General features: G+C 38.2%; 1 protein-coding gene across 20 annotated transcripts in view; it reads right to left on the bottom strand.

Moving 5' to 3' along the window:
- The window catches only part of ZBBX (zinc finger B-box domain containing), a 47,107-nt gene extending 34,625 nt beyond the window's left edge, over positions 1 to 12,482 (bottom strand). For 10 of the 20 annotated variants that reach the window (XR_014933408.1, XR_014933406.1, XR_014933409.1 and 7 more), the window contains exons 1-18: positions 12,322 to 12,482; positions 12,003 to 12,182; positions 11,387 to 11,469; positions 10,169 to 10,282; positions 9,777 to 9,864; positions 9,065 to 9,113; positions 8,819 to 8,928; positions 7,193 to 7,357; positions 6,754 to 6,913; positions 6,029 to 6,149; positions 5,769 to 5,860; positions 5,478 to 5,581; positions 4,901 to 5,156; positions 3,877 to 4,026; positions 3,020 to 3,256; positions 2,375 to 2,513; positions 702 to 810; positions 487 to 575 (exon numbers count right to left, since the gene is read on the bottom strand). Coding sequence is in view for 3 of the 20 variants with exons in the window: in XM_015872061.3 (XP_015727547.2) it covers positions 1,434 to 1,509; positions 2,375 to 2,513; positions 3,020 to 3,256; positions 3,877 to 4,026; positions 4,901 to 5,156; positions 5,478 to 5,581; positions 5,769 to 5,860; positions 6,029 to 6,149; positions 6,754 to 6,913; positions 7,193 to 7,357; positions 8,819 to 8,928; positions 9,065 to 9,113; positions 9,777 to 9,864; positions 10,169 to 10,282; positions 11,387 to 11,469; positions 12,003 to 12,032 (1,974 nt within the window). In the remaining 17 variants the exon portion in view is untranslated. Of the gene's footprint in view, positions 1 to 486; positions 588 to 701; positions 811 to 1,288; positions 1,510 to 2,374; positions 2,514 to 3,019; positions 3,257 to 3,876; positions 4,027 to 4,900; positions 5,157 to 5,477; positions 5,582 to 5,768; positions 5,861 to 6,028; positions 6,150 to 6,753; positions 6,914 to 7,192; positions 7,358 to 8,818; positions 8,929 to 9,064; positions 9,114 to 9,776; positions 9,865 to 10,168; positions 10,283 to 11,386; positions 11,475 to 12,002; positions 12,183 to 12,321 lie in introns of those variants that run through there. The other 10 variants (XR_014933420.1, XR_014933407.1, XR_014933418.1 and 7 more) reach the window with 10 other exon arrangements.
- Positions 12,483 to 12,835: the final 353 nt, after the last annotated feature.

Genomic DNA, 12,835 nt, shown 5'->3' with positions numbered 1-12,835 from the left:
AGCATAACCAACCTGAAAGACGACTATCATTTTGAAGTAAGTTTTAGTCCAAAGTTCATTAGCCATATTATCGTAGCCATTTCTTTCAGATAAAAGGAATGTGATGGCACAGCTGGTAAATCCAGATGTTAAAACACACTGTCTTTCTACTTATTTCTTACAGTCACAAAGGATTAAAATCTGACTGCTGAGGTACACAAATACAGTAGAACATGCTTAACTGGCTTCCTAGTTAAAAGAGCTTGGAACAGCATGAAAGAAGTCAGCCACTGTATTCAAGGGAAATGAGCAGAACAGGAACATGCAGAAAAGTAACTCAAAAAGAAATAAGAGGTCACACTCAGAAAAGATGAGCAGACCTAATCAACAAAGCAGAAAACCTGCTTTCTGATTTTATTAGAGCTCCTGGCAAAGAACTACCATAATAAAACATCGATATACGGTAAACTTTGTAAAGAAAACTAAAGTGAACAAATATGCCCTCACCTTAAAGACGAGAAACATAGCAGGAAGTCAAATCAATGGTCTGTTCAGCCCAGTCACTCTAGTCTTTATGAGCTAGGAAATACTTCTTCCTGTAAAAGAAACTGATATAGTGTTCAGTGCACAACTGAGGGGGAGACAGAAAATAAATGCACACCACACTGAAGTTCTATAGCATTAAGGAAAACACCAGTGTGCGTTCAACTGTCCAAACCTACCTCATGTATTGGAGTGTTTCTTCTGTTATATTAAAGCAGATCATTTGCCACCTCTAAACACACACCCACAAGGTCTTCAGCACTCAAAGTCTCCCTTAAACATTTGATGCTATGAACAGAACAAACTTAGTCAAGCTACCTACATATGTTAATGTAGTGATAAAAAATCACAATCTTCATTAAAAGAGATCTAATATTAGGTTACATGATTTACTGATCACGTAATCACTGTTGCTGTGATGAGTAATGATCGATACAGACACACAGTCCCTTCACTGAAGAAATCAAATGGTTAATAACAACCAAAAACACATAGTGCGGATCTCTGAATCACATTCCATACAGACTCCCCACTTAAACCACTACAAGGTATTTTCAAAATCATCATAAAAACCACAGTGGAAAAAACACAAAAGCTTTAACCACATTTCATACATGGAAACAAACTAACAAAAAACACCACCCCTCCTTAAAGAAAGCTGAAACAGGCTGTTGTGTCTGAGAATGCAGGAAATAACCCAACAGGATTTTTAGGTTTTCTTTTATTCTGTTACTTCTCCACAGTAAGAAAAAGAATCCAAGTCACATTGTTCTTAAGGTTTTTTTATTATTATTATTCGTAGATTTACTTAGTAATCCTTAATAAATAATATCAGCAGCACTCAAGAATGACTCTTCATCTGCATGTTTTGTACAATACACAAAGATAGAAAGTCATTAAATTCTTCACTTTTACTGTAATGCGAGAACCTGCCGTTTATCCTCCAAAACTTCTTCCTCATTGTCTGTTTGGTCTTCATCACAGGCCCTTAAAACAAATACCACACAGTAATTTTCAGCAGTTCAAGTTCCAATAGCTACTCAAGGCAAAGCCTCAAGGACATGTGTTCTCACACAGGAATAAAGGTATGAAAATAGCTTTTACTGTATATTTTATATACACCAAAACCTACTCTATCCAGTTTTAGCCCCTCAGCTTATATCGCATTTTATTCTGAAGAAGGAGGTTAACAACCTTGTCACTGTTATTCCTTAGTGGAGGAATCTCACACTCCAGAATAGTAGAGCTAGGAAAGTGAGCCTCATTGATAGCAATGGTACCATCTGTAAATATCATATAGATTTATTCTGAGCTGTAATTTCAGTATTATCAACACAAGAAGATGAGATCAGCTATATTCACATAATATACAGTGCCTCAGTATTATTTGCTACAAGATCATAATAAGAAAACAATGGCAGAACAGAACTTTGGGGAATATCCTTTTTTCTAAGTACCTCTTCAGTCTCCAAAGAATTGTAAATGATACATCTAATTAGTTAAATGTTATTGACTCACTTGCTCACTACTGTTTTAAAGGAATCTTTCAAGCAGAGAGCTCAGCTGACCGATAAATCTCAGTGCTGCATGTTAACATGATCTATTTGTTTATGGTTTTTAAACCTCAGCTTTTCTAATTTGGGGTCTCAAAATATATGTTGCTTTATTTTTGATCTGAGGATGCAAATACTGACTTAAAAAAAACCCACAAGATACAAAATAGGTCATGCTGACATTAATAGGTATAAAAAGTATAATTAGAAAGTTAAGACTGTTTTTCAGTTCTAGGAAGATGTTTGGCATATTAAAATTTTACAGTACCATAAAAACATACTCGAGGAATTTAGCTTACCCAAGCATATCAGTTCTGTTATGGTCTTTCAGATTTAGGTTTTTATGGCAGTCTGTAGCATTTCCATCTATCCTTCTTGAGCATCTGCTGGAGGAGGTTCCACCTTCAGAAGTTAGGGTGTAAAGTTTTTCTTGAGGATCTGAAACATTTGCAGTTATTTCAGTAACTAATAAAACAAAGAAAATCCCACATTATTTACACTCTCAGTTTTAATACTTTTGTTGATAATGTGAAACTCTTTAAGTGCTTAAAAATTTTTCGCTGATGAAGGATGCCATTAGAAACCCTCAAATACATTATGACTGTAATGAAAACAGTAATGGATATACCAACAATCACTAATCTAGAGAGAAAAATCAGCTAGTGCCACAGTCTATAGTTGTTAGGTAACACACATGCAAGCACACTATTTCCCTTTCCTGCTAGCCTTGTATCACAAACCCAGCTTCTACAACACTTAAGGCATCCATTTTGAAGGTAAGGATACATACTAAAGGAAAGGATACTTGTTTGAAAGTAAATCATTATCTGAAAGTGTTAATTAGTTCAACATTATTAGATCTAACTGATATTAAGGCAAAAATAATAAGGAAGTAGCAACATGCTTTCATTACATTACCTCTAAGGGGCAATATTACCACTTACCTGTATAAGTTTGTAACTCTCTTTCCAGACAGAGTAAGGCTTCTTGGTCAGCAATATCTTCCCAAGAATGCTCATCTTGTTTAAGTACATCAACATACTTGTGCCTTGATGTCTCAGTATCAGCTTTAAATGTATGCATAGGTGAACTCTTTGGTCTTGGACGAGTGTCTTTGGCACTATTTATGGCCTGGTTACGTTGTAGCGCATCCATTGACCTAGGTCTGGTAGAATCATTCCCTGAAATCACACGAGGTCACAAATTGTAGCAAACTTAAGATTTCATAAAGATAGTACAGTTTCAAATAATGTAATTTAAACTACAGATTATATCATTTAAGATGATCCAAATGGATTAGTTATAATAAATTATTAAGACAAACACTACAAACAATTACTACTCATACAGACAAATCTTCAACTCTATGCCTTCCAGATGCAATAAGGCATCCTGACTGAAAGACTGCATATATTCTGCTCATCTAAATCAATCCAAGCTGTCAGGAACATTTGTAAAAGAACAAAAAAAAAGCTGTGTAAGTGTTGGTTATTGATTGTCCTTCTATAAGCAGCTGAAACTATTACTGTCATTTAAATACCTATCAAAATTCCAAAAGCATTTAATATTAATGTTTTGATGGTTGGTTGTTTCTTCTGTTTTTACTCTGTATTTGGAACAAAAAACAAACCAAAACCATTTCCTAGTTCCACATATTTCAACACAGAAACAAGGGACCTACAGCAAATAGATCTCTAAAACAGATTCTCTGCTTTAAAGAAACAAGGTTACAAACATGCTTGAAAATAAATACTAGGCAAAATAACCTATTAAATTAGGATCTCAAAACTATCATTCTTACCTGAGTATGACCTGCCTGTTACCAGAGGAGAAATTCTACGAGTCTTGAGACCACTTGTAGATCCACTCATTTGACTTTTTAAGACAGCCTGAACTACAGACTCATCAGCATGTTCACTTAGGCTTGTTTCAGTAACCCAATTCCCATCTCCTGAAATTAAGGATTAAAGGAAAATCTTTGTTGAGTTTGTGGTAATGCCTATTTGCTGTTACTATACTTGCTGCATTTCTTCATATCACGCTGTGTTAAATCTATTAAGTTTTCTGTACTTAGTATAAAACAAGTATAAACTGCAGCTCATTAGTCAGCTCTCAGACCCCTTGCATTTGAGTACTCAAGAAGTTTCTTGAACCAAGTACAAAAAGAATACACTTTAGGTGCTGAAGCAAACATTTGGTACTTGCAAGGTTAAGAAACAAAATATCCTTACAGACTAACAGATTAAGTGACCTATTCTGTATTTAAGACACAGAATAAAAACCTGAGAACCACTCTGGTGCATACGAATTCATCGTGACTACAATGAATGCAACAGGCACTGGAACACTTACACACCAAAGCCTACCTTTCACACAGAAAATATTATAATTTATGCTTTCCTTAAGCTTTTCAATATAAAATCATTTTTTCCTACATGAAAAGAATCATGGAATTGTTTGAGTTGTAAGGGATCTTTAAAGATCATTCAGTTCCAGGCCTCCTGCAATGAGCAAGGATAAAAACCATGTGCCACATTTTAAATCTGATACTGTACATTGAAACAGATTTGTAACATCACATTCTGCTTAACAATGGATTTCTTTTCAGTCTACAACTCACATTAGAGTAGCTACAGCTCATATAAAAGCTCACAGACATGAGCATACCTACCATGCAAGTTGCGTTCATGGCATTTGCATAGCTCAACAAATGGTTAATTAAAAAAAAAATACTATTATCAATAGCTGATTATCACAAGAACGATGAAACAGTATATAAAGCTTACATAAACAACAACAACACCAAAAAGCATGTGAAGATTTACCACGCAAAATTTCTTTAGAGGAAACAAGGTTTCCATCAGGAGGAGAAGGTAAGGGATTCTTAGTGTCAGCCATGAAAGCTGAGTGACAAGATGACTTCCTCATTATGGCTGCAGTCTCTTTTGGGAATAGGTCCAGTAACATGTTCTTCTGGTCTGCAACTGCAGACGGTTCAGTATTTCTCTGGTTATTCACTCCTGTAGCCTCAGCTTCCAACACCAAGAAGTTACACGATTCTTCCAACTCCACATCATAAGACTAATTAAAAAAAACCAAACAAGCACAAATATTCAGCAATAGAATAAGTACAAAGACCACGAACTCAAGTGACAAAAAGCCTGCAGACTCAGTCTCTGTGTAAATCCCATACATTGAGGGTCCATGGACACCATAGGAGAAAACTACTGTGAAGGGAAAGCTAAAATTCCCATATTTTTATGAAGATAATCAGAAGATCAAATAAATACAGATTTTAATTATAAAGTACTACATCGCTGCTAGTTCAGATTTAAACAGGTCAATACTTAAACCATATAAGATGACTGTGAAGGTTTATGAAGTTCTTCAGCATATACTCACATCATCAAGAAACTCCATTTTCAGAGCAGGCTCCACACTTTCTGCAACACTCTTGGGTACTTCCTCTCTAAAAACAGAAGTCCAGTATCTCCTCACCTCTTCAACTACAAAAAATAATTAATATGATGGGTTTGTTTTTTTTTTTAATGTTCATGATATATTTCTATAAACACAAACTATTGTTACTTTCTGGGTTATAGTTACTTTTTTCAGGCAGAAACTGCCATAGAAAAAAAAAAAATCTGACTCCCAAATACATAATAATTAGTGCCAATAACAAATCTATTGCACCTGTTAAATCATCTGCATCACCAGGATCTCCTTTCTCTTCTCCAGTCACAGCTTTGTGTAATGCAGTTGGTTTATACTCATCAACAGATGTCCTAATATAAAAGATAAAAAGGAAAAGCAAACAACTGCCACCAAAAATAATAATAATAATAATAATAATCAGGCTGTAAAAAAGTTTTAGCTTACCTGCATCACAATTTATTGCTGCTAAAAAGCAGAGTTTTGTTCAGTCTTACTTACGCTAGTGACTGCAACAATACCTTCTGTATTTCTTAAGCATGAGTTTCTCCATGTAGCTCAGGCCACTCTCCTTGAACTCAATTTGGACGCATTCTTTCATTACAGAAAGACTGGTCTGCACTTCTTGATTTCCCACAGATTCTATTAGTAAAAAACAACAACACAAATGCAGATATTCACATTTATAAGCATGCTATTTAGATTCTATTTAGTCTATGCTCAGCTAAGCCTTTGCATACATAATTCTAACATTTAGAATGTCAGGATAATCCTATTAGATGAAAAGATAAAGGGAGATATGAGTTATTTGAAGCATAATTTACAACTTGTTTCCATTTACTGGATTCGGCCAGGATGAATTTGTGCTGTCCGAACTTGTAGAAAAGGCTGGTTTTATAAAGGCTTAGATAGGTTCATACATCCAATGGTTACTTAGCTGCTCTTCTAGTAATAGAAGCTTCTCTTCTAGAAATAACTAGAAGTAAATTTTAAAGTAATCTCAGTAGGGTGCATGAGATCTTAAAACCGATCATTGCACAATACTTTCAGCAGTGGGGGTAGCCATAAAACTTCATAGGTTGTTGCTAATTTACAGTAGAATGTAGAGGAAAGGATAAACGTTTATTATTCTAGCAGAATACCTATGCTTGCTACCTAAAATAGCTGCTAACTTATCCAAATGGCTGCTAATGTTCTTAGAATGCAATTCAAACAATAACAAAGAAATTGTAGAGGTAGAACTCACCAGCATGCCGTTCTTGTCTGTGATCATGATTACCGTTTCTCCATTGAATCAAAGCTTCCTGAAAAGACTTTGCAGATTCTTCCTCATTAAATACACCATTTAGTAATATCCCTTTGTCCTGATTGCCAAGGCCTGTCCCGTCTGATTCTGAAGAGAGCTCCTAAATCAGTTCCAAAGCATCATTAATACAGCACTTCTGATGATAATCCTCTTCCTGGTTACATACATAATAGCAACAACATTTTTACTCTCAGCTACGGAAATGCAGAACCCAGTTTTCTGTGCTGCCCTGGTAATCAAACCCACTCAATTGTTAAGTGATCGTGCCCACAGATAAAGTGAAGTGCTCTGTCAAGAGCAAAATGAAGGGGACCTCAGGTCACTCAACTGAATGTATCACTAACGTTTAGAAGGATTTTGGCTTTGAACTTCACAATACCTCAGCAGTGCCCGCTGATGCTGGTGGGGATGGCGACTTATTTGCAGTGACCCCATGCTTGCTGTTCACCTTCTCCTCATGATTAATTTTTCTTTCATTCGTCGATGAAGTCAATCTGAAGCGATCGACAACTTGCAGTTTTCCAGCACGTGTACCAGCTTCTGCCTGTTTATGAAACATTATGAAACCTTTCTCTCTTTATGAATAAACTTCCCTCCAAACGTCACTAAAGAACCACACAGAAAGCAGAGAGATGGTGACAAACACACGCTAATGTTAAAAATCAACAGAAAGCAAGAGTGTTAACAAAAGAATCCAATAACCCATAGTCACAAAGGCTCGCAGAGCAGCAGCCGATGAACGCCGGCCCGGCGACGTGGAGCCCCAGCGCCCCCTGGCGGTGTGTCAGGGAACAACCAGTGTCAGAGCACAGACGGAGCTCCCATTGTACAGGTGGAGAATGAATTAATTCTTAGCTGAGCACTAAGGGAAGCAAAACACAGGTGGTTCTGATGCCAGGTGATCTTCAGAGGAGTTTTGGAAGGTAGGTTTCCTGCTTGCCCTTGCTAAAAGACGCACGCAAATCAACTCATCATTCACAGTGACTGTTTCTACTGTTACTTAGCCAGCAAGCCTGAGTTCAGAAAGAACACAGTTATCAACGCATCCTGCTTATCAAAGCATTTAAGTGCCGAAGTACTTAGAAGTACAAAATATGCACAGACTTGAATATGCGCTATTCACCTGCAACTATACAGCTTGCTTCCATCACAGCAATCTCAAGTCTCCCTCAGCCACATGCACAGCTGGGCCAGTGAATGAAAGCACAGCCTGAGGAGGCTCCCTGTTAAAGACCTGATAAGAGAGCTATTTATCTTTGCCACTCCTGGATCATCATTTAAAGCCTTCCTTTACTTAAGTCGTTATCACTGGAAGCAATCATAGAATTGAAGGGGATGTAATCGTGTAGAACATTACCAACAAATTTGTGCAAACAGGTAGAAAAACCTTATTGCAATAAAAATTCCATTCCAGTTAAAGTCAGATTATTTAAACTCAGTTCAAAAATGTCTCATACATATGTGTGTGTGTACATATATATATTTCTGTTTGTACATTGCTTTGTACCTAATAGTTTTAACTTGGCATCTCACGGGGACCATCTCAGTGAAGCAAGCATCTCCCTAAACGACTTACTATTCCCAGCAACTGAAAAACAATAATAATAATTGCAAAACATGTATAAAAACCTTGAATTTGCCAGAAAAGCTAAGGCTGAAAGCTCAGTTCAGTTCCTTGACATGATCATTTCCCAGTGGCAAAGGCATTATTAAAATATATTCCCCCTTCCTCTCCAAACAGGAGGCAGAGGGAACACGCTCCTATTGACTATAATACAGGAGCATGGCACAGAAAAGCTAGCATAAGACAATAACTAACCTTCAGGTTTAAACTGGTGTTTTCAGAGTACACATTTATCTCCACCTCTGGAGCTCACCGAAGGGATCTATGCCAGTTGAAATCCTGTCACCACACACTGTTGCTACATACTATACCATATAATCACACCTAGATACTGTTTCAAAGCTTCTATGTACACATATTCTGTTGATACAGTCCACTTACCAGGCCTGCATTCTTAGCACGTGGACGATGGGAAACTATCTTCTCTGCTTCAGATTTTTCATGAGCTCCATAATCTGGCATTTCATGCTTAAATGGTCCTTTCTCCGGCACTGGGGGAAAATAAAATCAAATAATCTGCTACCACAATCCCTGATTTCCTCTTTATTGTTTAATTACAACAACTTTCAAGAACCTGACACTCTTCCAGAAGTTTATGGGGTTTTAATTAAGATAATAAACTCTTACCTTGAAGAGGTTCTTTCAGTAGCTGCAACTTCACTTTTCCTGAAGAAACCTGTGTGAAAAAGTATTTACACACATATTTACATACTAATGTATTATGGTATGAATATTAAAAGGAACCTTACGATGCTAATGAAAATGAATACGCAGACAGCAGGCACATAGCAAGAATGCACACAAACCTGTAGAACCTTCATAACCATACTGACTGCAATTGAAAATTCAACCAATGCAGTCTACTGAACAGGCTTAAAATCCACACTGCCATCCACACATAAGGTTTGTTGAGGGGAGTGGCAGTGAGAGGTGAGAAATGGTAAGTCTTTCAAGTAGTAACAAATCCAAACCTCTTGACTCAGGCAAGGGGAGGAAGAAAGAAGTGGGTTAAAGAAAACTCTCACTCTGATCCTCTCTTTTCCACTGTTTTTCTTGTACTGAGGGCTCCATACCTGAACACAGTACTCCAGATGGAGTATGAGTATTGAGATGGGGCCTCACAAGAGCAGAGTAGAGAGGGACAATCAGCTCCCTATCCCTGCTGGCCACCCCTCTCCTGATGGAGCCCAGGATACCATTTGCTTTCCAAGCTGCAAGAGCACACTGCTGGCTCGTGTTAAGTTTCTCATCCATCAGGACCCCCAGATCCTTCTCTGCTGAGCTGAGAAATCTTTCATTTTAAATAGCTTTATCTGTACATACCCTGGTAGCATATTACCTTACTGTTTTTTCCTTTGTTTTGTGACCAAAATCGGGCTTGGGTTGGTCCCGCTTGTCCAGACTTCCAATGATAAGCACTTGATTTCCTATGAACCAAGGCAAGAGCTTACTAAACATGTAACTCCAACAGAACAGATCACTTTAAAGAGGAAAAATAAAACAAATCAAGAAGGAAGATGGAAAAGGAAAGGGAAAACTCTCTCTGAGGACCAGCTGAGAACAGCAGCAACAGGTTCCCCAAAAGAAAAGGTCAAGAGCACACTGAATGTTTCACTATGTTTTTTCTTACTGCCATTGACTTTTCATCATTTCTGTTCATACTGCTATTAGTATGGACTGTGGTATGTTAATTAATTGACTGCAAGGTCTGCCCTCAGAAATTTCACCTACTTTCTCTCCTCTTTTTCTCTGCTCATGTTGGACTGCAATTGTCGTAATTTCTTCTCCACCTCTTTGTTTTCCATTTCCAGCCGCACTTTTTCCAGCCGCATTTCTCTGACAGATCTAGAAAGGTTAAAGCAGTAAAATATACAACAGGAACTGCATAAAATGCACTGAGACAGCTGAAAGACATTAAAGCAGCAAGACAAAATAAATAAATAAATAGATAAAATTGAAAATAATTGCCATTAAAGGCAGGGTACCCTTCTGTCTACCAGTAAGACTGAAGACAGCTCTGCAAAATTAACTGCAGGTCAAGAACAACTTCCTTGCACTCAAGACTGTCCTATCACAGTGGGCTTTACTAGAAGAAGTATTCTGAGGATGCAGATTCCAGTCTCCTCAGTAAACTGCAGGTTTTTAATCTCATAAGATTTGTGAGGCCTTTGATCAGAAGAAAACATAAAGATTTATGTTGTTAATTTAAGGTTTCTTGACATTGTTTGTTTTTGACGTGATATGGCTGCCCAAGTATAAGCTTATTTTGCTATTCTAAAACTAATCCAGCTGTGTCCGAGTTCAGAAAGGTTTGTTGCTTAATTATATTGCAATAAACTGTCCCAGTGAATGCTTTATTACCATTTGTTCACAAATATGTATATGTTAGTGTAAAGGTGGTAACAGAGGATGGTGATAAATAGTCAAAGGTTACAAGTAAAGAAAACTCATCAATGTCAATGCCTGGACTGGATAGCTGAGGCAGTCTCCACTGGGGAACAATCTCCAAGAGATGCTGCCTCAGTGGTGGTCAGCCCTTAAATGAGGTCTTAGAGGGGGTAGAGTCGAAGTCCACCCCTTCTGGGAACACAGCTAGAACTCACCTGTGCTCCCACAGCTGACCCAACACTTGCCTCAGTTGATTAATCAGAGGTTCAAGCTGTGAGCTCCCATACAGTTAGTTACACAGAGTCATAAGACATGAAAGTAATTTGAAGTCAAAGAACGAAGAAAGGCTAGAGAGTAAAAGCATAGGGAAAATACTAGAAGAAAAACACACATAAGTGAAGTTTGTGAAGGCTGTGTGATCAAACATACGTTTTAATGATGTTTAAAATATCATTAAAACCCTGTTTGTGCACAAATAATTTGTTTCACCTAATAGTTCATGACAGCTTAATAAAAATGCTGATACAACATGTCTATCACAGTCAGATAAAATGCACTTACTTTGCTTTTAATCTCACAGAGGTTCCACTTTTTGAACCTGGGAGTATCACAAAATTTTTGCTGTTCATGATTCCCAGTATTGTCTGCTCTTAAAAATAAAAGAGAGAGAATTTGTGTCATCTGGAGTGAGAAACCTTATGAAATGTTAATTTGACTGAAATTAAAACAGTAAAAAATATGTTTAGAAAGCCAAGAAGTACCAATGCGTGGAAAGACAAAGGCAGAGTGGAAGTGCTTTATATGAAGCATCACTAAAAACCTAAAACAACTCTAGACTATATTTAGCTGAAAGAAAAGCTTGTTACTATGTTCACAATACCAGGGAAAAGATTGACTTTCCTATTTCATTTGGGCAATTCCCTGAAGTTCAAAGAAAGAAGCTTAATACTATATAAAATGCATCCTACCCAAACCGTTTCACAATGGAAATGTAACTTGCAGAGCAGATAGTTACTCCCTACTCTCAAAACAGGGGTAAAGATATAATTAAAATAATAAAGTAAAATGAGCATCCCCCTTTTTTTTTCCCATAGATCCCCTATATGCATAAGACACTCCTCTCAGTGAGGCAAAGAGTAAAGCAAGTCAGTATCAGAGGCATTAATTACCCCCTTACCCTCTGCCTGCTCCTGCACACCTCCAGCATCCACACTGCCCTGTTCTGGAATGTTCCTCTGTGCTGTGAATGGACAAACAGCGCTATGGAAGGATCAGAACTCCACAACCGGCTGGAATTTCTTCCTCATCAATTGAAGGATAAGCTTAATGGCTTCAAAACGGGTGAAACGGCTGTAGTCTGTGCAGCATAACAAGGAATGGATGAAACGAATGCAGTTAGTTTCAAACCACACGAGTTTAACGGGAGCAGGCTGCAGCCCTACAGCTTTCACACATTAATAAACGCATAGAATTCAAAGAGCGACTACAACAAGCACCACAACCTGCATCGAACGGCCACGAACGCGGGTTTTACATCGGGGTCTCGGCACGAGATGGGACCCCCGGCACCTGCCTTAACGATCCCAACGACCCCGCTCTGCGCTTCCACGGCGGCGACGCCACAGCCGTTCCCGTGGCAGCAGAGACGCGCAACGTCACCAGGAGGCGGAGGGGGGGGGGGGTGACAACAGTGTGGGGAGAGACCACTCCTTGATGCTGGAGGGGGGGTCGGTGGATAAAGCAATGGGTATCTGTGATGCCAAGGCTGGCTGGATGCTCCCCGCAGCCTCCGTGCCCCCAAGGATGTCTACAATGAGTGACGGGATAATCGTGTTTTAATCCATCATGTCTTTCAGTTTGTTTGCTCCGAGTCTAGCCATTCCGGTATCAGTGGCCAAACTCTTACTTGTAATGGATGGGGATAAAAACAGTCTTTGGAGAAAAGCTGTCGTGTCTGGCAAATGCACCCTGTTTACGATCCAAACCAAGCTTTAATTAGTTCAAACCACT

Source organism: Coturnix japonica, chromosome 12, assembly GCF_054131305.1.
Source record: "Coturnix japonica strain WE chromosome 12, WE-NBRP24, whole genome shotgun sequence".
Taxonomy (NCBI): Eukaryota; Metazoa; Chordata; class Aves; order Galliformes; family Phasianidae; genus Coturnix; species Coturnix japonica.
This window is presented reverse-complemented; position numbering and strand designations above follow the sequence as displayed.